This window comes from Cryptomeria japonica, chromosome 8 (genome assembly GCF_030272615.1).
Source record: "Cryptomeria japonica chromosome 8, Sugi_1.0, whole genome shotgun sequence".
NCBI classification, from domain to species: domain Eukaryota; kingdom Viridiplantae; phylum Streptophyta; class Pinopsida; order Cupressales; family Cupressaceae; genus Cryptomeria; species Cryptomeria japonica.
The window spans coordinates 490,221,771-490,248,895 of record NC_081412.1 but is presented as its reverse complement, the minus strand read 5'-3'; the positions used below and the strand labels follow the sequence as shown (position 1 = coordinate 490,248,895).

The window sequence follows — 27,125 nt, the reverse complement described above, 5'->3', positions numbered from 1 at the left end:
CTTCTGAGCTGTAGGATAACCCCCTCTTTTTTCATTTGAGGAAATGAGAGCATTAAAATCACCCCCAAGCACAATAAAAAAATCATCATATCATAAAAACAATTCAGATAAGGAATCCCATAAGTCGGTTTTATTTGAAGGAGAAGTCGGACCATAAATATTAAACAGAACAAAAGAGACTTCAAACCAGTCAACCTTTAACAACTGCCAATGAGAAGCAAAAGATAACATCTCAACTTTTGACTAATTTAGGATTCCATAAAGTTATAAGACCACCAGAAGCACCCAAAGAAGGAACATGAACAACTTTCCAAAGGGACCATTTGGAAATTATGTTATCAAAAGAATCTTGAGAAAGTTTAGACTCTTGCAATAAGATGATGTCCACTTTTGAAGAATCAAGAAATTTCTTGATCCTTCCCCTTTTGTCACGGGCATTTAAGCCCCTGACATTCCAAGATAAAATCCTCATTTATCACAAGGAGAGCAACATGCCCTCCTTGTTTTGACATGGGAAGAAAATTTCTCTACAATAGTGGATTGAATACCAGCCGCAATCTCCTCCTTTATTTTAGCCAATTTTGGCTTTCGACCCCTCTTCTTAGGAGTTTTAACAATAAGGGGGGAAACAGAAGGAGATTGCTCCAAGGCTAGCTTATGAGAGAAATCAAATCCATACACATTAGAAATAGTTGAAGAAGGACTATCAATAAGATTCACATCCACACCTTCAACTGAAATTGGCTGAGAAGAGGAAACATGGCAACCATCATGGACAGGCCCTGAAGAGGCAGAAGTAGAAGAAAAAGAAAATTCAGGAAATTCCTTTGCAACAATCTCATCAAATAGATCAGAAGAAACTGAAAATAAAATATCCGAAGCAATAAGCTGAATCTTCTCTTCATAAATGGAAAGAGAAGAAGGAGACCTTGGAATGGGCAAAAAAGAATCGCTATCAAAAATCAAACTATGAACAATTTTGGTATCATCCGCCAGACCCACAAAAGAAGAATGAGGAGAAGAATTAACAGAACAATGGTTTGTGCAACCATTTGAAGGTAACAACAATTTTGGAAATGGAACCGAAGGACAAGAAATTTGAAAAAAACTCGCAGAAGAGAATAGAAAAGGTTCAAAACGAAATTCAGAACACCAATAATCCTTGAAAGGACTAGGAAGAAGCTTAACAGAACAAAACCGATGAATGGCAGACATAACAGAGAAGAACACGGCCAAAGAGCAGAGAAAAGTAAAATCCATCAGAGGCACATCACATACTGTATATCCAGAAAAAGAAACGAGAGATGTAACAGAAAGAGGTAAAGGAGTAGAATCCTTAACATTATGATCCTTTAAAGACTGACGAGACTTACTTTTAAAAAGGGAACATTGGCGAAAATCAAATGAAAAATCTGAACAAACTTGTAAAGGTGCATTAGAATCACCACAACATTGAGAGGTGAAATGGCCAAGTAACGGAGTACAAGAATGAATAGCAATCGAATCTTGAATCACCACAGGCTGAATCCATGCACCATATTTGGAGCAAATAGTAATCTTAGAGGGAATGGATTTAGACAGATTTAATAACAAGCAAACCCTAACCGGAAGATGAGATATTGATTGGATTGTTATTGACTCAGATCAAAACAATCCCACTCACATCAAAACAATATTTCCAGGTGCGAGTCGAGGTTATAAACTCGACTAACACCACTCTGTTTTGACTTGCATGTTTTTAATATAAAGTGCATATCGGGTTTATAACCCCAATATGCATCTTCATATTTTTGTATTCCCAAGTGCATATCGGGGTTGTAAATCTGATATGCACCTCTTGATTTTGAGTTTTTTTCCTAAGTGTATATCAAACTTAGAGTTCTTGTCTGATATGCACTTCCTTTATGATTTTTTGTTTTTTCCCAAGTGCACATCGAACTCATAAGTCTGATATGCACTTCTTACCGCTTTCACTGATATTAGGTGCTAATCGGACTTATGAGTCCAATTTGCACCCGATTCACACACTTACAAATTGGTGATTTTAAACCAATTGTGATTGATTGAAGGTTTTTGTTCTACCAAATGGGATTTTTATATCCATGAAAGGAGGCTAATCAACTCAAATATGGTGATGATCTCTTTCAATGTTGCAGTGCAATTTTTTTCAAATGACGGAGCCATCACTAGGAAAATGAACAATGAAGTTCAAAAAGCAAGAGCTTCATCTAGTTTTTCCTCCTTCTGTATCATCAAATATTGACAACATAAGAGAAACGAAAATTGGAGATGCAGATCTTGAAGAATTATTGAAAAGAATCAGAGAGCCACCAATGTCCTACAAAATGGAGCCCACCATCAACAGTGGAATTTATCTAGTGGTGGCCTTTCCCATGTTATCACAAAACTTAAAATTTGTGTTAACCCTAGCTAACAGATATGATCCTACAACTAGATCAGTGAAGGATGCAAAAGGGAAAAAGACTCTCATCAAGATTGATGAGGACCTTTTTGATACAATTTTCAAGTGTCCGCCCATAGATAAATATGATAATATTGATATGCAATCAACAATTACCTATTATGATAATAATTCAATAAGTGCAAGAGAAACATTAATGAGAATTGGCCTGAAAAATCTTCCTCAAAGTTATTTCATCGAGGAGGTCAATGATTTGATTACTCTTCTTAGTAGAGTAAAAGGGCTCCCAACTTCTAACACTTATTACAAGTAGATGTATCAGTACATTCACATTATCATGCAAAATAAGAAGCGGATCTATTGGGGCAAGTAGATTGTAGATGCTTTGTGTGAGATATTGGTCAAAGTTCTACCACCTTGAAGTTCTACATGACTTCATATCTTGTCTATGCAGCGGCTTCAATGAGGTATTTTCTAGGTCTATCCACCATAGGTGATAGGAGTCAAATTCTTGTTTATTAGTTTTTCACTCAGTTAATTCTCAAGGAGAGTTTACATCATTTTGGGGGAGTAAATGATGCTTTATTTGCCCATTACATGTGTATGTTTGATAAGGAAATTCTGAAGAAGAGAGTGTCGAATGAGGCTTGGATTGTAGTCAATCAATATGGTTGTATCTTTTTGCAGTTCCCCACATTCACATATCTCAAAATTGGATGCTTTGATGGAGAGGCCTTCATGCTTCCAAGGTATTTGTTAGACAAAATCATTATCATAGAAATGGCTCGTCAAATGATATCAATCCATGAGCGCCAATCTAGAGCTCATAAGACTGGTCTCAAGTTCTCCATTTCCATTGGGGGATATTCTATTGATTCTATCTACAAGGCATGAGCCATGGAAGACAAAATGAGGAGAATAAAAATGAAATTCTTCAAGGCCAAGAAACATTTTGAGTATAGAGCTATGAAGAATAAAATCTATACTCATGTGCACCAAATTAAAGATGCGTGGATTGATTGCAGAACTGAAGAAGACATCCAGAGGCTTGACTACTATCACCTGACAGTAGAGAAAATTCAGATTTCCAATCTTGTTAATGTTCCTGAGGATCTTGAGGATGATGGAGACATTCTAGATGCATGAGAAGAACAAATTTGTTGGATCACCTTTTCTTCTTATCTAGAGGTCCCGAAAGGAAAATACTTCAATAAGGGCCAAGTTCCAAAACATCCTTGCTAATACCAATGTTTGGTTGACTCTGCATGGTGTTCAATTGAAGCCTTTTCAGATCGGATTTGAGGATGACATTGCAAGACCTATAGGAAAGACTTCAAAATTAAGGATCAAGAACAAATAGGTTATAATAGCTCCAAAGGGTCCTTTCTAATTTACAGTTGGAAAATGTAAGAGTCAAGGTGAGTCTTTTGTTCAAGAGACTCAAACTCATGAAGAGGTTGATGAAGGAGAAGGAGATAACGAGGGTGAGCAAGAAGAAGAAGAGGAGCCTAGAAAATAATAGAAACACGAAGAAGGAGAATTTGATGAGGAGAGATTACTTGAAATCACAAGCACTTCTCAGTCTCAAGAGACATAAGAAGTTATTCCTCTTGCATCATGTGATGTTATAGGTACCACTTCCATTTCAGTTTCTGACACTATTTCTTTTGGTTCTACTTTTTTATTTTCATCACAAACTCCTAAAATTCATGTCATTCCTTCCACATCCACTAGTGAGTCTACCCTCACCACACCTCATGACAATCTTGATATTGTATTCCTTCCCAATTTGTCTAAGGTTACTTCTTCCACATTGTAAGATTTTGATAAGGTTATGTAAAAAACCCATATTCCTCCTAGGGTTTCAATTGCTCAAAATCCACATACCATCGTCACCTCTACTCCACCCATTGTTACGACAAGTATTCAATCTCAAGAGTTGGCATCACAAGTGTTGACTGCTGGAGTGGATGATGACACACCTTTGCCACCTTGGGTAGTATCTAACACCTGAAAGAAAGAAGAAAGCCATCTCCCCAGATGACTTTGATTTCAATCAGTTGGTGCCTATTAAGCCCAAGGGTATGAAGAAGACCAAAACTTTATCTCTAGAGATTAAGGATAGACAAACCGAAGAATAAATATGTAGAGATGGTAATTCCTCCTCCAGACATAAATTTTGATAGAGTGCAACCCACAAATTATGCCATCAAAAGGATTGATCTAGGCAAGCAAACACACAAGGGTATAGTGTAGGATTATCAAACATCTTTTCAACATCTTGTAGTAATGTACAATGAAGAAAAGGTCAAGAAAAACAAGTTGAAGAAATAAGTAGATTAACTCACAAAAGTTTTGATCAAGATAACTAAGTCATTAGAGATAGTTGAGCCTGTCACTTCTTCAGTGGATGAACAAATCATCAAACAAGATGGATAGATCAATTCTCATGGAAAATCAGTTGGCGAGTGGATGGATAGGCTTTTGAGTCAAGGGACTCATTTGATAAGCTTTGTCGTTACTTTGATAAATAATTTATAAGGTGTTAAGTCTGAAGTTGATAAAACTCTGGATCTTTTCTCTCAAGAGTCGGACACATATGAGAAGGACTTCGACTCTTGGTTGAAGTTAGAGGATTTCCAGTTGAATATTCTAGTTGATAATGGATTTCTTTCCTCAGGAGATATGTATATTGAACAGAGAGAGCTATAAGAACATCAAATGAACGTCTTGGATGCACTTATCAAAGATATGAGGAAAGCACGGAAGGAATGTAAAAAGGGAAAGACACCATTGAGAAGATATCAATTCTTCCTTGTACCTTCCTCGATGAGAATCAAAATTCCCTTCATGAAGATGCCAATGTCAAAAAATTCAGTGTGCTAGCTGGTGAAGAGATTGATAAACATGTGTTCACATTGTCATCAATTGATAAGTTAATAGATATCCAAGTAAATCTGGATGATTTAGCATCTCTTTTGAAAAAATAAAAGAAATATTTCATAAGCCTCAGAGACTCTATAACTTGAGTCAAGGTCATCACAAGTCATACCAAAGGACCTAATGGGGAACATATGAAAGTAGCTTTGAAAAAGTTCAAGGAATTCATGAAGCAAGATCAAAACACAATGCCTAATGACACTCAGTATTTTTCATGGTTTAGAACTTGTAGATGCATTTTTGAATAACACTTTGACACTTCAAGTGTCATTTTGTATCTAAGTTTTTACATATAGGAAGTGCATGAGTCCTAATTCAAATATGAATTTTCTTTGATTTAGTCATAGTTTTTTCTAGATTTCAATCTACAATATTTTTCTATATGTAACAAAACTTTGTCGACGCGAAGAGAAAAAGTGAAACTTTGTGTTCCTATTGTTATTTTACAAACTTGATCAAATAAGAAGAAAGCTTTGGCATTCAGACTTTGTGTTGGCTTCATTTCTTTCTTGGTAGGAGTATTCTTATCAAATCTTATTTTGCTTAAGTAAAGGTTTTGTGGAAAGATATTGTTAAAGAGTAGAAACACTTGTTGGTTTGTGGACTTTGTGTCATATTTCAGCTCTTGCTAATAGAATTAGGAATTGGTGAATGTGATATTATTTTGAAAACTTTGAGCTTCATATTGTTATTTTCAAGGTTAAAGTTATCTGAAATATTATAAGATAACATCTCGAAGACTTTGTGCTTTGTTGTGCCATCTTGGAAAAGAAATCTTAATTTGAAGACTTTGAGCTTCATTTTATTATTTTGGAAAAGTATCGTTCAAAGTTGTAATAGGATATCAAGATAAAGGCTTTGTGCTTTACCTTGAATATCTCAATTTGATACTGTGGGTTACATAAGAAATTATTTAAAGAAAGGTTGATAGGATAACGGTGATTATTAAGACTTTGAGCTTAAGCACTCTTTCCCATCTCGGAGGAGCAATGAAGGACTTTGAGCCTTTATAGAAACTTTGCTTCTTTACTTATTTGTATTTTGATTATTCATACATTTTTTTTTTTGATCGATAATAGGCCGAAGCTGCAGTATTTTGAATTATTATTATTATTATATTTGATTAGATTGACCCTAGACCTTCCCCATTTTTATGGAAGGCCAAGAGTCACAACTTAGAATTCATTTTAGATGTCCATATTGGGAGTTGAACTTGGGTCTCCACAGTGAGAACCCAGTGTTTTAACCAATTAAGCTCAACCCCTTGGACATTATTCATACATTTTGAGTTAACTTGTAATATTGAAATTGTGAGAATTATTGCTGCTCTATATTGTAAATTATTTCCTGAAAAAAGAGGAGAGAATAACATCTATTTTGAAAAAGAGGATAGGATGATGCACCACCCAAGCTTAGATTAGAAATCGAAAGTTGTATCTTTTTCTAGAAAGATAGAGCAGTGAATTAAAGGGGAGCCTTCCATGAGAAGTTAGGAGAGATTCAATCTCACATATGGTGGTTGAAACCAAAATTTTGTAAACTCGTGTAGTTTGCAAAAATTTCAACCAACAGGGTTTAACCAGGGTAAGGGCTTGGATTGAGGTTTAATTAGGGTCAGGGTTAGGATTTAATTAGGGTTCTAAGGTAAGAACTAACATTAGATTTAGGGTTTTGAGATATATTTTAAGGTTACAATTACGATTAGGGTTACCTAGGGTTATGATGAAGGTTAAAACTTGGGCTTGAATTAGCATTTGCATTAGGGTTAAGGTTGAAGTTTACTTAAATTTCAATTATAATACAATTAGGGTAAATATTAAGGTCATTGTTCAATTAGGGTCCATGTTACAATTATAGTCTATTTAATTAAGATATGTGTCAGGGTTATGATTCAATTTGGGTTCAATTCAGGTTAGGTTTAGGGTTAAATTAGGGTTGAGTTTAAGGTTTAATTAGGGCCAGGATTCAATTAGGGTAAAGGTTGTTGAACACTATTAGATGTTGAAGGGGGGGGGGGGGTGAATCAACATGAACTAAAACATTACCAATTAGAGGTGCAAAAACGCATTATTCATTCACTCCAATCATGTAGCAAAGTAGATAATAGAAACAATAAATGCATCCATACAAGAACACCATATTTTAATGTGGAAAACCCAAACTAGCAAAAATCATAGTGAAAATCAAAGTCACATTATGTATATTCACTATTTACAATAAATATGGCACTCGACCAAAGAGCTTACTACTTTGGAATTGCTGACTAAGGCACACTACCTTAAGCAAGATACAAAAAGGGACTTGCTCAAGCAAGGTACAAAATAACTGTTCAAATACAAGATGAGATATAATTTGAACTATAAAGAAAAGAGCATGTATCAAATACTGATAATAGTTTGTAGTTTAAGTACTTATCTGACTCTTCTGATAAATCTTTGGATCCCTATTCTGCTTCTGATTCACACCATTTTCGCGCAATCTATCTTTCTTATCACTAGATCATTGTACATATATAATACAAAACAATTTTGACTTCTTTATACCATTCAGATCAATTACATACATTGTGAAGTCGACTAGAAAGAGATGTAACATGCGAATAGACACCAGGCCAAAAATAATTGGTTCCACAAATGTGGAATGCACAAAATCATGTATACTGTTAGATTCAACAACTGCAATAAATCTATTCATTCCACATGCTATCAAATATTCACAAACACTTTGAAGGGGTAGGTTTCTATACACTATCCCTTAATCTAGATCAAAATATGATCATGACATACTCCAAAAATATATCAAGATAATATCATTCGACCTTCTATACCACTTTAGGTAGGGCATGCTCATTTGGATAATATCTATCCCATATATACAAGAAGTGTACATAACCGAACCAAGCTAAGAGATACCATACTACTTTTGAACTAAGGAGTTAACATCAATGACAAGCAATGGGCATATTGCAACAAAGGTTACTATAAGAGTTAAATTAGAGTAAGGGTTAGGGTTCAATTAGGGTTATACTTCAGTTAGGGTCAAGATTCCATCAAGGTTCAATTAGAATTTGGGTTAGGGTGTAACTAGGGTTGGGTTAGAGTTCAATTAAGGTTGGGATTTAATTAGGGTTAAAGTTAAAGTTTAATATGGGTAAGTGTTTAGCTAGGGTTATGGTAAGGGTTCAATTTGGGTTAGGGTTCTATGATAAAGCTTGGAGTTTAGGTTAGGGTTAAAGTTCAAATATGGTAAGGACTAGGGTTCAATTAGCGTTAGGCTTCAATAAGAATTCAATTAGTGATAAGATTAATACTAGGATTCAATTAAGATTAGGGTTAGGTTTCAGGTTCAATTAAGGTGAAGCTTAGTGTTAGGTTGAGGGTTTAGGTCAGGATTAGGTTGAGATTCAATTAGGATTAAATTAGGTTAAGGCTCAATTGGGGTTAAGATTAGGGTTAAGATTTAATTAGGATTAGGGTAAGGATCAAGGTTCAATAAGGTTAAGGGTTTAAATGGGGTTAGGGTTAGGCTTAGTGTTAGGGTTCAATTGGAGTAAGGGTTAGGGTTAGGATTACCATTAGGGTAAGGGTTAGGTTAGAGTTTAGTTAGGGAAAGTGTTCACTTAGGGTTAAGGCTACAGTTCAAACTGAGATTAAGGTTAGGGTTTTATAATAAAGCTTGGGGGTTAGGGCTACAATTTGGATTTAAATAGGGTTAGCAATAGGGTTCATATAAGGTTAGGGTTAGACTTTAAGTATGGTAAGTGTTGACTTAGAGTCAGGGCTAGGGTTTAATTAGGGTTCAATTTGGGGTTAGGGTTAGGGTTCTATAATAAAGCCCAGGGTTAGCGTTATAATTTTTTTTCAAGTATAGTTAAACTTAGGCTTCAAACAGGGTTAGGAATAGGGTTTAACTAGGGTTAGGATTAGGGTTAAGATTCAATTAGGGTAATGTTTAGTGTTAGTGTTAGGGTTCAAACAAGGTCAGGGTTAGGGTTAGTGTAAGAGTTATGATTCAAATAGGGTTATGATTCAAATAGGGTTAGGGTTAGTATTAGGGTCCAATTAGGGTTAGGATTAGAGTTTAATTAAGGTTAGGACTAGGGTTAAATTTGGGGTTAAGATTAGGGTTATACAATAAATCTTATGGTTAGGGTTTAGGTTTATATAGGGTTAAGGTTATGGTTTAATTAGGGTTAGGATTATGGTTCAATTATTATAAAGGGTTAGGGTTAGTGTTAATGTTAGTGTTAGGGTTAGAGTTAATTAGGGTGAATATTTAATTAGTGTTCAGGTATAACTATAATCAAGGTTAGGGTTAAGGTTTAATAAGGGTTACAATTTAATTAGCATGAAGGATTAATTGGGGTTAAATTTGAGTTAGATTTATGGTTAGGGCTCGTATTAGGTTAAGGTTAGGGTTAGGGTTCAATTACACTTAAGGTTGGGGTTCTAAGATAAAACATAGGGCTAGGGTTAGGTTTAATTATAATTAGGATCAGGGTTAGGGATACAACTCAATTATGATTAAGGTTTAATTCAATTAGTGTTAGGATTGGGGTTAGGGCTAGTGCTTAATTTAGGTTAGGGTTAGGATTAGGTTTAGGGTTCTAGGATAAAGCTTAGGGTTAGGGTTCAAATCTTATGATCATTTCTAAATATACTCTAACATAGTTGGTATATTATTTTATATTTTTAAATTTAATATATTTATTATGTTGGCTATCACATGTTTTGTTGACGATGATTTTATCGTAGGAAATTTTAGTGTTATTTTTTATTTAGATTATGGGTTTCCATTTGGGTCCCCCTAGCAAAAGTTAGATTAGTTGATTTTTTACGGTTACAAGATACTTCAAATTGTTTTTTTGGAATTTTTTGATATAGATTAATGTATCAAATCTTGTATCTTCCCATTTGTTGTTTGGTCTTGTAATTGATTATTATCTCAACTTTTCCATCTCAAGGTTAAATACTCTCAACAACTTGCACTAAAGTTGTGTTTTCTCTAATTATTCTACATTTTATTTATATTTTTGTCTCCTAGGCTTTATTTTTCTATAATGTCTTTTCTCTATATATGGCATACAAAAGGTCCAACAGAAAATTGGAGTGCTTTTAAGTATTGGTAAGCTTGAACTTGATAAGTCAAAGGATTCAATTTTGAGACGAGTGTTCAATTAAAGCACATTGGAATCATGAATCCTCTTATTGTGATTTTAGCATTACAAATTGTTGAAAAGAACTAAAAATATGATGTATCTTTGATGTAATCTTACAAGACTAGCCTTATACTTGATTTTGTGCCATAGTCCATAACCAAGAAATGTATGTATATATTTACATTTCTAATAAATAATTTGAAATTTATTACTATACATTATAACCATGATTTTTAATATAAATATATGTTTGTTTTAATTTGTTGTTTTTGAAAAGATTTACTATATTGTATGGGATCTAATGCATTTTTAACCTATACTATTTCTCACTCATATTATTTTCCTCATTCATTGTAAAAAATGGAGTAACCATTGCTACACGAGACTTATTTACTCATAATATTAGATACTCATTGTTGTCATGTTTGTTACATCTCTTTGACATTATTAAGACAAGCTTCTTTAATGATCATAAGTAATTAGCAACCATTGACAATAACAACCAAAATGCTAGTTTTCTTTCCAAGGAGGATCTTTAGTGTGTAGGGGATAGATGGGTTATCACATAAATGTTGGAGGGCACAAGTTTGCTCATTCAATATCATTCTCTTATCAACAACTCTTGATGATTCATCTTTCTTAGGTACAAGTTTCTTTGTCTTTGTTTGTGGCTTACTATCCCTTTTTTTTTTTTGGCTATCTTTTGATCTTTGTAGTTTAGTTGTTTGTTGTCATTCTTATTTGCTTGTAGCTCCTCTTTTATTTGTTTCTTGTGACAGAGACTTCCATTGTTGGGGCATCTTTATTACCTTTGGCTGGCATTTTGGTTGGTTAGATTTTCTAAGTGGAGGTTAATTCTTGGAGCTTTCTCTTAGATACTTTGCTTGAGGTTTATTTGTATTACATATTCCTCCTCTTTATCATTGTTATGACTTCTTTTTTCATCATTTCAAATTCATCTTTATAATTATTGTGACTTCTTTTTTCATCATTTGAAATTTATTACTTGATTACTCTTATATTGATGTTAGTTTAGCATCTTCCTCAATTGCCCTTTCTTCCCTTAAATTATTTTAACAATTTTATTTTCTAAAATATTCCCTTAATTTTCGTTAAGGACCCTTGCCATATATAGTTTCCTTATCAAATTACACTTTTTTTCGAGTGTAAAAATAAGGAAATTGCTCAACAATTGATCGTATCCTTGGTATCATCAACATAAAATACCACACTTCCTTCGCCAAATTAACCGGGAAAAAAATAAAAATAATATAATTGATTTAGATGTTAAGCTTTTTTGAAAAGCTATGTAGCATAGAGATGACAGTATTTCGTACTTAAAATCAGAGATTCATTGTTTCAAAAGCGGTAGAGACTTGAATGTTTGATCGCAGTCCGTAGATGATTGAATAGAAGTCGAAAAGAAGTGAATTTTAATGGCAAGCAGACTTGCAACAGCGGTAGCAACAAAATGGGCGAGAAGATGCAGACGTTACCCAGTTCTCACAAGACGCTTGTATGGAAGCACCACCAGTAGCTCTGCCGACAATACCGCCTCTGATATGATTAAGTATGCTCGTCAACATTCGCGCTCTCAAAATGGTATATTTCTTCTCTTACTTGATTTGTAACTAGAGGAAGCTACGTTTTCATTATGCATTGTTTTTGAAATCTTGTGGGGGTTTCGTGTGTGTTTCTCTCGTTTGAAACCCAAGAAATTAACTCATTTTACTCTTCTTTTTCGATATCTCCCGTTACAATTTGCGTAGCTCGGTAAATTGTTCCATTGGAGTTTTTTTGTTTCTCTAGTGAATTTTGGGGAGAAATGCTGGATTTGTAAGTACACTGTTTTGTCCAGGACTGAAGTATTTATTGTCGGTTGATTTATTAATCAGGTAAAGTAAATTCTTAAATGTCATATTAACTAATGTTCAGAAGCTTGGTATAGTGATACTAAATAGAATATAATAGAAGATTTTTAACATCCACGAGGTCAAATGAAGCCTATGGGACAGTAGACCCTGCTATTTTAGCATTTTGAAGAGGTGATCTTCTGCAATTTAGTCGGATGATGAGCTCGCCCATTCTCTCTACCCATTCAACGCTGAATAAAAATCTTGAAAAGAAGCTACTGCTAAATTATTTATGTAGCTGTCTCTGATGTCATTGTATGCTTTTTGCAATCTAAAATAAAGTGCTTTTCAGTTTCTACAGTCCTTGCTGTACACAAGATACAAACTCTCTCTTCCCAAACTTCTTTTGGCCTTTTCCACTTTCTTGTTTCACATTGAAGACAATGTGAGTTAATCTTCAGCTAAGCAATGGAACTCTTTGACCTCAGGGATATTGGCCTCTATATAGGACTTTTGCTGATTGTCCAAGTTCGGGTTAAATTCTTCAAGGTAATACCTTTTCTTTCTCCCAACCACCTTTGTCCACATAATCTTGAGAAATTTCTCAACACATAATTCTTTATTCCTTTACTATTATTAGGACAACTTACAATTTTGTTTCATCCATGTCTCCTTTCTTTCATCCAAGACATCTTTAAATACAGTATTGGGCCAACGACGTGTTTCTATATGCTCAAATTTTTTTCAGATATCTCAAAAGATGTAGCATACTAATGGCTTCAATAGGAGTTACACCTGTTACAACTAGAAGAATCTCATAGGGAACTAACGTTTTTAGTTTGAATTTTCTTCTGATCAAGTGTTTTTGAATTCTCTCATTTGGTGTCAGAAGTACTACTAGCCCAATTTTTGTAGCCATAAAGCACCATTAGAATTTAAAAGCCCAAACAGGATTTGAATAGTTTTCAATCCCATTACTTTGCCTCTTTGCATCTGTTTTGAAGAGCGAAAAGTGCTCTCCAACCTTCCAAAGTTCTTTTCCTTTTGCAAGTTTCCCAATTGAGCTTGTTGTTGAAGTCAATCCCTAGGTATTCATACTCTGTAATGTCCCCTTCTCAGTGAGGAGTAAGCAGTGGTCCATTGGCCTATTTCGGAGACCCGTAGGCTGATTGGAATGGAGAATCAGGGTTTCCTATTTTTGTGGGGTTTTGCGCGAGCCATTTGAGGACTGATTGGTGGGAATTCTACATTTTTGTTCGTGGATTCCTTCTGGGTTTTTCGAGAGTTTCTCGGTGGTATAACATGCATTTAGTTCTGAGGAGAATTCTGAACTTACTATTTTTAGTAAGTGGTTGTTGGGCTGACCGGATAGTACAGTTTTTTTGGGTTTTCTGAGCTCTCTCTCTAGGTTCGATGATCAGGATTTTTGGAGTAGTTTTCCTTGACTTACTATTTTTAGTAAGTGTCAGTTCAGGTATTGCTATTTTTGGCAGTCTTGGGCAGAGCTCCGATCCAGTGCAGTTTAGTGTTTTTCTTCACTTCAGTTCACATGTGGTTTTGACTGCGATCAGTATTGGAGATATAAGTGAATTAATTAAATATTATTACTTTACTTTAAAGTTTATTATTTAATTATTTATATTCCTGATCCATTCTATTGAGAATTGTGTATAATGTTGTTTTCCTAAGTCTGCTAGGCGAAATATTTATTTTATGAAGGGGATGCCAAAAGTGAATGTGGAGGCATTATTTTATTTGGCAAAGTTTTATTTACATGCCAAATCGTGGTTTTTTCCTTCTAGGCGTGATTTATGGCTTATGAGTGGGGCGCCTAGCTTGAGCCCACCTTGGGAAATGAAATGCAAATTTGAAGGGGTGAATTTGGCGGTATTTGGATTTGAATTTCAGACTAGGAAATCTATTTATACAGGTGCTTGGCTCCTCATTTGGGTATCTTGAGAATTTACACTGTTATGCTGCCAGAATGGTTAGTGATTGAACTTTGAAGTTGGAAGAGCTTCCTAGTTGCTTCAATTTCGTGCTTGAGACACAATACCTAGCTGGATAGATGATTTTTGGGTGATGTTTTTGAAGTGTTTGATTCAGTTTCAGTGTGGTTTTGGAATTTCTTGGTTGCTGCTGTGATTTTTGGTGTTGCTGGACGTGGTGGCTGAAGCAATCTTTTGCTCATATCCCCCTGCCTATTGATCATCTCGTTGTGGGTATTGGCCCAAAAATTGACCATCATATGGGCAATGAAGTCCTCCAAAGGGCGGAATCCAACACGTTGAAATTAGTTTTTCCTTGCTGATCGAGTTTTTCTGCTGGGCCCCCCTTTCCTTGCTGCCTTGGGATGCGTGCCTTGGACTCTGGACTCTGAAGTTGCAGGTTTGAGGTTCTAAGTTGTTCGCCTAAGCTATATATTTCATTTGTTTTTGATTTGGTGTGATTCCGTGTTGATTTGAGTGAGTTGTGAGCTTTTTGGTTTTGCCAGGTGTGGCTGGTTCTGCATGTTATTGATTTTTCAGATTCAGAACAGCAAGTTGTGCTTTAATGTTGTGTGATTTTATCAGTGGATTGCTTGAGATCAGTATTAAGCTTCTTATCTAATCTCATATCTCTATTTTGTAAGATTGTTTCAGTAGTATTGATCAATCATTCTTGTTGCATCTTATTTGTAATTTCCACTGTGCAAGTGGAAGAGGATGGCTTGGCCACCTTCTATGTTTGTAATCAGGAAATGCTATAAGTCCTCCCATTGAAATACTGTGGTAGAGTTGATTGTTGTAATAAGTCCTCCCACTGAAATAGTGCGGTTGAGTTGATTTTGTTGTATTGAGTCCTTCCGCTGAAATATTGCGGTTGAGTTGATTTTGTTTGTAATGAGTCCTCCCGCTGAAACACTGCGGTAGAGTTGATTTGTTTTGTGTTGGAGTTTTCTCCTTGGCTGGTTTACCGCCAAGTCTCCTGGTTTTCTATGTTGCTGAAAAAGTGGAAGGGGCTGGCTTGCCGCCCAAATTGTAATCAATTTCAGTTTTCTAGCACCTAACGATCCCCTGAGCACTGTATGCTCTCACCCTCCCAGGCTGGGCTCTCGGTGATCAGAAAGTGGAGGGTTACTTTCAGCAGCATTTGGTTTTCATTTCCTAACATTAACAAGTGTTGTGTTGAATGTAACTTTGTGATAAAACAGAAAAAAATTAAGGGGAATATTACATACTTCCTTACTTTTTCTAAGACACTAGCTTCAAAATAGAAGTCGTTTTTTTTCCTTCTATTGGAGAAGGTCATGATCTTGGTCTTGCTAATATTAACTTGCATACCCACATCTAGCAATCAAAATAAGATTGTTGGCATACAATATAAGTCTAACAACATACTTTCCTAAGGGAACCCCTTCCCCACACTTCAAATTCAACCACTCCTCAAGTTTGTCGATATAAAGGCCAAAGAGAGTAGGAGATAAAGGGCAGCCTTGTTTAACCCCAATGTCACTCCTAAAGCTTTCCAAAGTACCTGCATGAGTTCTGATTTTTACCCAAACTTCTTTCATAATGCCAATGGACAGCTACTCTAAATTTCTTTGGAATACCAAGATCCTTCATTCTACACCGTAACTTGTGCCAAGGAATTGGTCAGAGCCTTCTTGAAATCGACAAAGCAACAATTAGCTTCCTCTTTCTCACCCAGACTTTTTCAATGATATGCCTCAAAGTGATGACATGATTGATAGTTGCGTCTGAAAATTGCTTGCCCTTTTTCTCCCTTATTTTTTGCTTCTACCCATTTGCTGATCCTATGTTCAACCATGCTGCCAAACAACTTTGTAAAGACACTGAGAGACAAATACATGAAACAAACCAATGCCAAGAAATTCTTTGGTAAAATGGAGCAAGACCTAATAGTATAAACTGGTGTTTGCATTCATCAAATTATCCAAACAAATTGTTGTGGGCACGTTTGCTCAGCGAGGCCAATCTAACCAAAACTAAGGTAGATAAACCTATTGGATAGAATTTATCATAACCTTGTTGGGTCCAGGCTGTGATGGTAATTGCATGATTTATTAAAAGAATACGAATGTACATATAGGCAATTACACAGATGATGTTTCCTAAAGAAACAATCGATAACTAAAAGCAAAATTAGAAAGAATCTAATCTACTTAAATATACATTATTGACCATTTAATAAGAAGATATGACAATATTATCCTAATACTGTCCCTTCCTTAATGGTCAATTTGTCAACTACACCAAGTTGCCTCCTAAATTTTACAAACTTGTCCGGGCTCAGAGACTTGGTGAGGATGCTTGCAGTCTGATCCTTGTTGGAATATACTGCAACTGTACCGATCTTCAACAAGCTAGCGGTTGAAATGACAATGAAGCTCCACATGCTTGGTTTGTTCATGGAAGATTGGATTGTTGGCAAGTTTGAGCACCCCTTGATTGTCACAAAAAAGGGGTGAAGGACCTGCTTGAGACATGTGCATGTCAAAAAGCATCCTTCGAAGCTAAACTATCTCACAAGTTGCTTTAACAGTTCCTTGATATTCTGTTTCAGTTGAGGAAAAAGCTACTATCTGCTACTTCTTGTTGGTCCATGTGACTGTACATGTTCCCAGATTGAAGACATTCCTAGATGTAGACTTCTTGTCATCAACAGAATCTGCCCAATTTGAGTCTGTGAAACCAATGAGTCTAGGATCTTTGCTTCTGCCATACAGATTGCCAAAGTCAGAAGTGTCCTTCACATATCTTAGCACATGCTTCATTGCAACCCAGTGTTTAGCTTTAGGGGCTGTTAGGAAGCAAGAGATGTAGTTCATTGCATAACTGAGGTCAGGTTTAGTGGTGGTGAGATAGACGAGACTGCCCACTAGTTGCCCGAACGAGGATTTATCCACCATAGGTGAATTTGAATTATCTGACAACTTCAACCCTTTTTCCATAGGTGTAGAGGCAGGTTTGCAATCTAGCATCCAAAAATTATCAAGTAGACTCCTGGCATACTTCGATTGAGAGATAAAAATACTGCCATCATTCTGCCAAACCTCAACACCTAAGTAGTAATGCAAAAGTGCCAAGTTTGTTATGTCAAAGGATTGGCACAAACTTTGTTTGATCTACTCGATCAAAAGGGTTGAACTACCAGTAATAATTAGATCATCAACATAGATGACAAGTAGAAGAATATCACCACCAATAGTTTTGACATATAGGTTGGAATTAGAAGGACTCCTCTGAAAGCCTTGATCACTGAGGTACTTATCAATGTTTATGTACCAAGCTCGAGGAGCTTGTTTCAGGCCATCGAGTGCTTTCACCGATCTGGATACCTGGTGTTCTTTGCTGGCAACCTTGAATCTTGGAGGCTGCATCATATAGACTTCTTCCTGGAACTCACCATTAAGGAATGCACTCTTGATGTCCATTTGATGGACTTACCAACCAAAATGGGCTGACATGGCAAGGACAAGCCGAATTGTACTCATTTTGGCTGTAGGAGCAAAAGTCTCCTCATAGTCAATGTCCTCTTTTTGTGAGAATGCCTGAGCAACTAGTCGAGCCTTGTACTTATCAAGGGTTCCATCAGCCTTATACTTAACTTTATACACCCATTTGCAGCCAATGGACTTCTTCTTGGGTGGAAGATCAGAGAGGACCCAAGTGTTGTTCTTCAGAAGGCTATGGTGTTTAGCTTCCATAGCTTGTTCCCACTCAGGTATACCTTTAGCTTTTGTATTTGTTTGAGGCTCATAATCACTGTGAATGTTGGCCATGAGAGCAAAATTTATTGTATGCTACTATTTGCTCTTGTTTCTAGACGATCTACCCTCAATGAGCTCATCATCATGAAGATCACCTATGGTCTTGGCCCACCATTTAGGCCAGAGAGTAGAAGTACCAACATCTAATTCTAGTATGGATGCAACAAGTTCATTAGGATGAAGATCAACATTTTCCCGAGGAAAGTTGGGTGGTGCAATAACATGCCCGGGACACTCCACAACTTCAGAGGCAGAGTCTACTGAATCCCTCCCATCAGGTGGATCTAAGGGAAGACGAACACCCAAATCCTTAGCCTTTAGAGGCTGATCCCCAGGGTTCAAAATAGGAGAAGAGAGCTGAAAAGGCCCTCGTTCTTCATCAAAAACATCTCGACTAAATATGAGACAATCAATGTCTACATCAATCAGCCGATATGCTTTGTGGTTTTCACTGCATCCTATGAACATGAGTTTCTAGCTCTTGGAATCTAGTTTCGTGCGCTTAGCATCTTGAATCCAAACATAAGCTGTAGAGCCAAAGACTTTTAGGTGATTGTGTTGGTTGAAAATTTTGTACACTTGTGAAAACAAACAAAATTGTGGCTTCAACCACAATATGTGAGTATGAAACTCTCCTAATTAAGGGAAGGCTCCCCCTATCTATCTAAAACTGAAATAAAAACAGGATGGGACAGCAGTCTTCCTTCTTTCTTCAAGCAAGCCTATATCCTTTTCTCTCCTTAGAAAAGTGATAGCAAGAAAATGTATAATAATGGTAACAACTTCAAATGAAAACGAGAGAAAGGAAATGAAGTTTCCTGAAAGCTCAAAAACTCCCATCACTTCCTTCGGGACGGGATAGCCATATCAAGCTCAAAGACTTGACTATTGGAAGTCCTATCTACCCTTTGCTATACTAATTTTTTACAACGAATAAAAGACAACAGCTCAAAGACTGGAATAATCTATCCTTTCAACACAAAGACAAGAACTAATGCAAGCTCAAAGACTTGCTGCTATTTCTTATCAAACAATAATTTTTCCTCAAGAATAGACGCAAGCTCAAAGACTTGCTGCTCCTTCTAGAGATTTTCCTATTTTAATTAATCTTCTCTACTTGCAGCTCAAAGACTTCAAATCAGATTAGACTAAGCTCCTTTAGAAACACTTTGCATGGAAGAAATAAAAAGATTCAAACTCAAACATGTAGCTCAAAGACTCAAAACTTGAGTAATCCTTCTTTATTATTCTTCAAAACTTTCAATTCACATACATAAGCGACTTCTTGCTGTAAATTTGGCAGAGTTTTTGCTTGCTTTCCAAAAGATAAAGATTACAATAGACCCCTCAAGTATTTATAGAAGAGGAGCCTTGAGAAAAAGGTGGGAGGATCCTAACTAATTTGAGAGATTCTCTCAACCACCAAGACTCATTCAATAACTAACTGAGACTTCAATAACTAACTAAGATTTATTCCAACTACAGTCCTAATTGGACACAACTTGTAGTTGCCTTACATGTAATTACAAAAGTGCAAGCAATGTGTAACTTGCATTTTGCAAAAGATACTTTTACATGTAACTTGTCAAAACAAAATTACAAATGCATAACTAAAACTATTCCATGTGTCTAAAGACACGACTCTAACTGCATCATCCTTTGTCTGTGATGATCTTCATGTCGCTTCAGGATGCTAGAACTTGAAGTATTTTGGATTGGTAAAGACATCTTGAACCGGAACGGGAACTTGCATCCTTGTCTTCTTGCTTGGGGTAGTACTATCTTTTCAGGAGGGAAAGGGTTGCCTTCCTCTTTTCATGTCATGACCATCTTTGTCTTGAAAGCATTCTATGCTCGCAACCATGAATTGTTGTTGTATCTCTTTTTTGTATCGTCCTCCATTTCTTGAAATTTGCTTGCAAAATAAGGCCCATGTCTTAATCCATTGATTTGGTAGATCGTGTGTGCAAACCGGACTGACAAGGAAAGAGAGAAATTGATGCAAAAATGGGCTCACAAGTGAATTTCGGGTTTTGGAAGTTGCATTACATGTGTGGGGAAAACAAGAGCATTAACTTGCAATTGCGGGGAACAAACATGCAACTTCATATGTGTGATGGGTAACTACAAGTTTGCACTTGTAATTGGACCTTTAGAACTCATTTTCAAGTGTTTTTTGAGTGCATTTTGGACCAATTTCGGGTTATGGATGGTTGACTGCAGGTAGACTTTAAATGGGGAAAAATGAATGAAGGTGAGAAATGAGTGGATGAAATGGTATGAATGGTATGTACGGATGATGGAAATGAATATGAAAAGATTTTGGGAAGATCATCTTCAAGAAAATGGGAAGAACTTTCAACAAAAGATGGTTAAATCTTTTATCTGTAATGGAAGAACAATTATTTTCATCCAACTTGTAATCGGGATTTAAAATTCCGAATACAAGTAAAGAGGTAAAATGGGGAAGAACAATGCAATTCAAAAATTGCATATCAAGGGGAAAATCTCTCTCACAAAAACCGATTTTTTGGGGAAGAACCAACCATTTACAACTAGAAAGGAAAAACAAGAAAACAAGAAAATGAAACAAAGAAAGAAAATAAATCAAACCTTGCTTCAAACTGAAAATGCCTTCTTCAAAAAGATGATCAATCTTTGAAAGAAGGAAGGAGAACTCTTAAAAAGAAATTAACCGCATTCCAAAACCCTGGCCACGTTTTTGAAAAAATGCCCAAAACTGAAAAACGTGGTAGCAAATGCATGATAAATGGCATGGAAAATGGCCAAGACTCTTTCTAACCTCAATGCCCTAGTATACCAAGCCAAAATGATTCATAACATTGCTCATTCGTGGCATTCCAAATGGCGAAAAAAATTGGTTTTTTGAAAAAACGTGGCTGCTGTTATAAAGCTAAAAATCAGCAATCTTAACCTCCATGTGGCGTGAAAGGTGTTTGAAAATGCATAAAAATAGGGAGGAATCCAAAACGCTTTCTATCTCCCAAAAAATCTCCACAAAAATTTGCCTAAAATCCTAAAAAAAAACGTTTTTCCTTGCAATTCGGGTTTTTTGGAACCAATAACAAGTTCGAAATGCATTGAAACAATGAAAATCGGGTTTTTTAGAAGATATAACAAGTTTAAAATTTCACTTTTTCAACATGTTGGGCAAAATCAGGATTTTTTGGCCAAATAGCAAGTTTAAAATGTAAAAAATGCACTTTATAAGCAAAATCGGGTTTTTTGGACCAAATAGCAAGTTTAAAATTGTCACTTTATTTCATTTCTAGGCAAAATCGGGTTTTGGAGAGAGATGTGCAAGTTTTAATTACTTTTAAAGGGAAAATAAAATCCCTACAACAAGTTTTAATAACTTGCACATATGTAATAGGGGTTTAAAAGCCCTTTTACATGTAAAAACCATTAAAGTAGGGGTTTTTAGACCAAACTGCAAGTTTACTTGTAATTTAGCCAAAAAATCCCTATTTTAACTAAAAAAGACCAAAAAAAAAAAAAAAAGATAAAAACAACAAAGGAGAAATTTAAAACAAATTACAAGTAACATCTTTTAAATAAAAGTGCACATGTAATAAGCCAAAAATTCCCCTACAAAGACCAAAACAATGAATATCATCAAAACTTGCAGTTTGAAGAAAATTCTCTTTCTGCAGTCGGGATTTTAAAACCCGAAATTGAAGGAAAGCCATAGCAAACGAACCCAGAATTCGACGAAATTCGAAACGTAGTTTGAGGATGGATTGAGGATTAAGCCAGTTCAAGGATTAGTCGAAATTTTGCCTCGAGAAGCGTGCCATAGAGTAAAACCTTCAACTTGTAGTGACTGTTTTGAAACCTGAAATTGCACAGAAAGCTAGGAAAAGGAAGACCAAAACTCACCAAAACTTAGACAATGATGGCAAAGACACCCCCCAATGATTTGACACTATCAAATGTGAGTTTTGTACCTCGTAAAACGTGCCTTGGAGACAAAAATGACACTTTTTAGGCAAAAATTTGTAGGGGTTGTCACATTTTTGAGAATCCAAAAATGAGGACAACAGATTGATTTTGGGCTTCTTGCCAGACCAGGCTTCTTCTGGAGTCTTCTTCTTCAGAGCTAGTGTGGGAGACTAGTTCAGAAGATAAACAGTAGTGCAAATTGCTTTTGCCCAAAATTTCTTTGGAACACTTCTATGTTCCAACATAGACTAAGCCATTTTAGTTATTGTGCTGTTTCTTCGCTCAACAACACCGTTTTGCTTAGGGGTGTAGGGTGTGGTAAGCTGACACTTGATGCCATGATGTGCACACAAGTTGGAGAAATTAGAAGAACAAAATTCGCCCCCATTGTTTGACCTAAGAGTTATTATTTGTTGACCAAACTCTTTTTCTACGAAGGCCTTAAACTTCTGAAACATGCTAAACACCTCTGATTTTTGTTTAATAAAATACACCTACATTTTGCGACTAAAATTATCAACAAATACTTGGACCTAGTAACTGAAGGAGTGTTCATTGGTCCACAAATATCAACATGAACCAATTGTAATACATTGGAAGCTTGCTAAGAATCACCATTGAAAGGTGGAGTTTGATGCTACTTTCTAGCCTGACAAGCTCCACAAACTCCATGATTCTGAGTCTAAATCTTAGGTAAGCCAACAACCCGACCCTCCCGAACTAGTTGAGAGAGATAGTGTATGTTCAGATGGCCATACCGCTGATGCTAGAGATTGTTGATAGAAGAACTTTTGGCAGCCATGGCACGCTCCTGAGAATCACCTGTCAACAAGTCTATAAAGACCACGATCCTCAATACCCACAACAACTGTAGTGTGAGTCTCTTGATTAACGATACTACATTTGTGCGAATTGAAAACAACATCCAGCCAAGGAGTGTCTCATAATCTGACTTACAGAGAGAAGGTTGAGTTCCATGCCTGGATCATAGTATACATTGAGGAAAATTAAATTCCTCCTACCAGATTGAATCTGAACATTGGTCTTGCCGACAACAGTATACTCTTCCACTCCAAAAATCACTGAATTGTTGAACTGCATGTATTCTGTGAACCAATCCCTCCGATGAGTGAAGTGTCTAGAAACACCTGAATCAATGTATGAGACAAAGGACTTATTATGATCTGTAGGTCTTTTAGCCATAAAGGCAGATTCTGTCTACTCAGTGTGCTCTGCAACATTAGCCTTTGGCTAAAACCCTCCCTGCTTCTTCTGTTCAGAAGCCAGGCATTGCCTACAATCTTTCTTCATGTGACCATACTTGTGGCAATAATTACAATGAATGTTCTTCTTCTTGGAGCTGTCCTATGATTGACCTGGGTCTTTTTGCTTAGAGGACTTATTGATGTGTTTTTATGCACTATGTAACATAAATAAAAATACGAAAGACATTCTATCCTCTCTTGATCGAATTCTCCTCGGATGCTAAATATTTGATCAACTAAGACAACTCCAAGGTTTATATAGTCAGGTCTTGACATGTGGATAAGCTCAATGGCGTGATGTGATATTGCTAGAATCTCAAAGGGGACTTACGTTGAACATAAATGTTACTAGAACATGAAGACTTACTTAACTTGGAAAACAAATAGTAAAAGGAATAAGGGTTTAGGAAACTAGTCTAATCCTAGGATGCAAGAGGGATGGACAATCTTTGGTGAAACTCAACTAGACTTTGCTTCACCATGCACAACAACAACCCCACAAAGTTTAGTGCGATCTTCTAAGGTAAGCATAAGATGTTCAAACCACCATCACTGACATAAACACCATCAAGACAATGCATATCAATGAAGAGATAGCAATTGAGGTTAAGCTCTAATAAAAAAGATCCAGTTGTCTACGCATGACACTTTACAATCAGCAAAATGCTAGTAGTATGGATATACGAATTTCACCATTGATCATGCACAAAGTTCTTCCATTCGTCTAAACATGAAAATAAATGAGAAGTAGAGACCATGCAAATGTTGAATCAACACATAAAGTTCACCATATCTTCAATGAATTTATCATACTTTTTGCAACAAAGTCTTGGCAACAATCTCCTTTTCTCCTACTCTACTCTATTCCTAATGATCTAACTACTATCTATTCTCTATTCACTTGCTGTTAAACTTTACAAATAAGAAAACTAAGCCTTATATATAGCTCTTTACAATGAATGACTCAGATTGATTCACAATCAATGGCCGATATGACAAGATGAAAACCCTAATTAAGGTTTGTTACAACAACTCCTTTTCAGCCAATGAGAAAATTACATTTACACCCAATATTGAATGTGAACCAATAGAAAATGAGGTTAGGTATTTTGAACTTTGTTCCTCCATGGGTGAGTCAATTACATTGCATTTGGACACGTTGATGTGGAGCCTCTTGATTGGTCGGTGATGACAAAGATGCCGCCTCAATTTGCTCCATAGACTTGGTACCTCATCACATGTGTGAATAGTTGAGCAATATCTCTTGATACTCAACATCTCCAAGCTTGGTGTGATGATGATGGGAAGCATCATTATGGTTAATCAAACTCTTTACCCTTGCTTGCCTATCTTGCCTTGATCAATTTAACTTCCTCATGTCGCCATGATGCAATAAAGCTTGGAATGCATTTTTGTTCCCCATGTTGTAATGCTACCATGCAATGCCATATTGTTGTAGAACTTATCTTCATGTGGTGGTTGCATCCTTGTTTAAGTCCTTCATCCTGATGTTGTTTGCATCCCTCTTGACACTTGATGTTGATCCATGATAACTTGAAGTCCTAATAATAGGGATGATATGATGAAGCCTTGAATGTGATGAACTCTTCACAATGCTGACTTACCCAATTCCTTATCTTTGATTTCCTCATGATGTTGAATGCTTCTATGTATGTCTTGTCTGGATTTTGCATTTGAAGTATGCTAATGTATCATCGTGCCGATCATGTCCTTCGCATTCGCTATCATCTTTATGTTGTGTTAGAAATTAGGATCTTAGGATACTAATCATTATAAACAAGATATAAAATAAATGAAATGAGAATCATACATGCATAAATGTACACATTACACAAGATATACATGGGGAAAACCCTTTTAGGTAAAAAACCCCATAAAGCATCATTTAATTAAAAACACTTACAAATATAGTCTATCATAAAATAGACATGAACTTGGGGACACTCCTCCAATACTTCCACATGGCCAATAATACCTCATATGCATAGTGATACAACTCAGCATAAAGCTCCAAATTCTCTTACCTCTTAAATGAGAGAGAACCTCCTTAAATATAGGAGGAAGGGTGACTTCACTAGTCACACCTTTTCAATAACCCCCACTCATAAATAATTAATAATCTAATAGTTATTAGATTATAATTATTTCAAATGGGATATGCTTATAAAGCATATAATATATAAGGTTTTATAACCTTATATTAGAACATTATATATAAATGTTATAAGGATGTGATCCCTAATAACATTATGTTCTAACACTCCCCCTTAGTGTTAATAGGGGATCACATGTCAATTTCCATAGAAGAAAAAATGAAGCACCCCAGTAACGCAGGTCTTCTTTGACAGTGATAAACAGGGACACAAATATATGCCAACATGAAGATCATGCATTCCGGACTACATGAAAGTCATCTTGTCATAATTTATAATCCCAGTGTTTTATAAATGATGTTGTGAGGTCTTAAAAAATTATATTGGAGCCGCGGTCCCCTCAAATTAGCCTCTCCCCAGGTTCATTACATAGTGCCCGTAGGTCTTAATACAATGCTTTTACAAGTGGAAGATTTACAAGGAGAAGAATTTACAAATGGCCGTAGGACTTAAGCACAAATGTGCCTATAGGACTTACTAATGCCTACCTGCAGTAATTAAAACAAAAAAGGACTTACATATGCCTATCTGCGGGCTTAAAGGACTTACTAATGCCTATATAGGTCTTATTTCATACCTATTAGGACATATGCCTACTCGTAGGATTTAAAAACTAGGATTTAGCCACTAGGTGGTGTCATTGACATGCACACTCCCCCTCAATGGCATCACCTAAGGCCAAGCATTATTTGAATTTGGAGCATATAATGCCTAAAGGTCTTATGCCTATTAGGTCTTAAATCTAGGATTTAGCCACTAGGTGGTGTCATGTACACTCCCCCTTAATGGCATCACCTCAAAGCCAATCACTGCATAGAGGATTTCAAAGTGATGGCTAAAATTACAATATATAGTATGTGCCCATGATCTTCAAAGTGTCTTTATTATAGAACGATTTCACTTGAGTAAGGTGCTCATGATCTTCAAGGTGCCTTTATTATAGAATGCTTTCACTTGAGTGAGGTGCCCATGATCTTCAATGTTCATTTTGATCTTTAGAAATGATATTCTCTAGAAAGAGTAAAGTAACTTAAAGTAATATGGTACTTTCATGTGTATCCAAATGGAATTCTTCAATAAATCTTCAAGGCCATATTGATTCTTCAAGAGATACATTCATATTTTGTCCATTTGATTCAAGGACACATAGAAGATAGTCTTCTTATTAAAGTATTGCACCATCCATGTAATAGTACTTGCACCATATGTTTTGAAGGCATAACCTCGCCATAGAAGAAACAATATAGTTAGTAACTTAGTAATCAACTTCATTTTTGGTGCAAGGAAAGAACATAATATTATTTTTTTTGTCATTTGCCAAAGATCATATAATATTCCTTATAAATATAAAATATAGTCCAATGATTGGTAGAAAGGAGATCAACATATATTTTCATGAGAATAGGAATGAATAATTTGTTGTCTTGTTTAAAATACAAAAATAGACATGCTACTACATATAGTAATGATACATAAAAAATTAGGCAACGGGTGAGCTATCCTTTCTAGGTTTGCTCCCCAGACAGTTTATAAGGGCGATAGCCACCCCTTATAAATAGTGTGAAAAATAGATCAAA

The 27,125-nt window shown here is 35.9% G+C and overlaps 1 protein-coding gene across 1 annotated transcript in view; it reads left to right on the top strand.

Annotated features, from left to right (window-relative positions):
• The first annotated feature begins 11,789 nt into the window (after positions 1-11,789).
• LOC131060059 (uncharacterized) overlaps positions 11,790-27,125 on the top strand; it is a 206,042-nt gene continuing 190,706 nt past the window's right edge. The window contains exon 1 of the mRNA XM_057993156.2: positions 11,790-12,122. Coding sequence (XP_057849139.1) covers positions 11,957-12,122 — 166 coding nt within the window. The 5' untranslated portion in view covers positions 11,790-11,956. The remainder of the gene's footprint in view (positions 12,123-27,125) is intronic.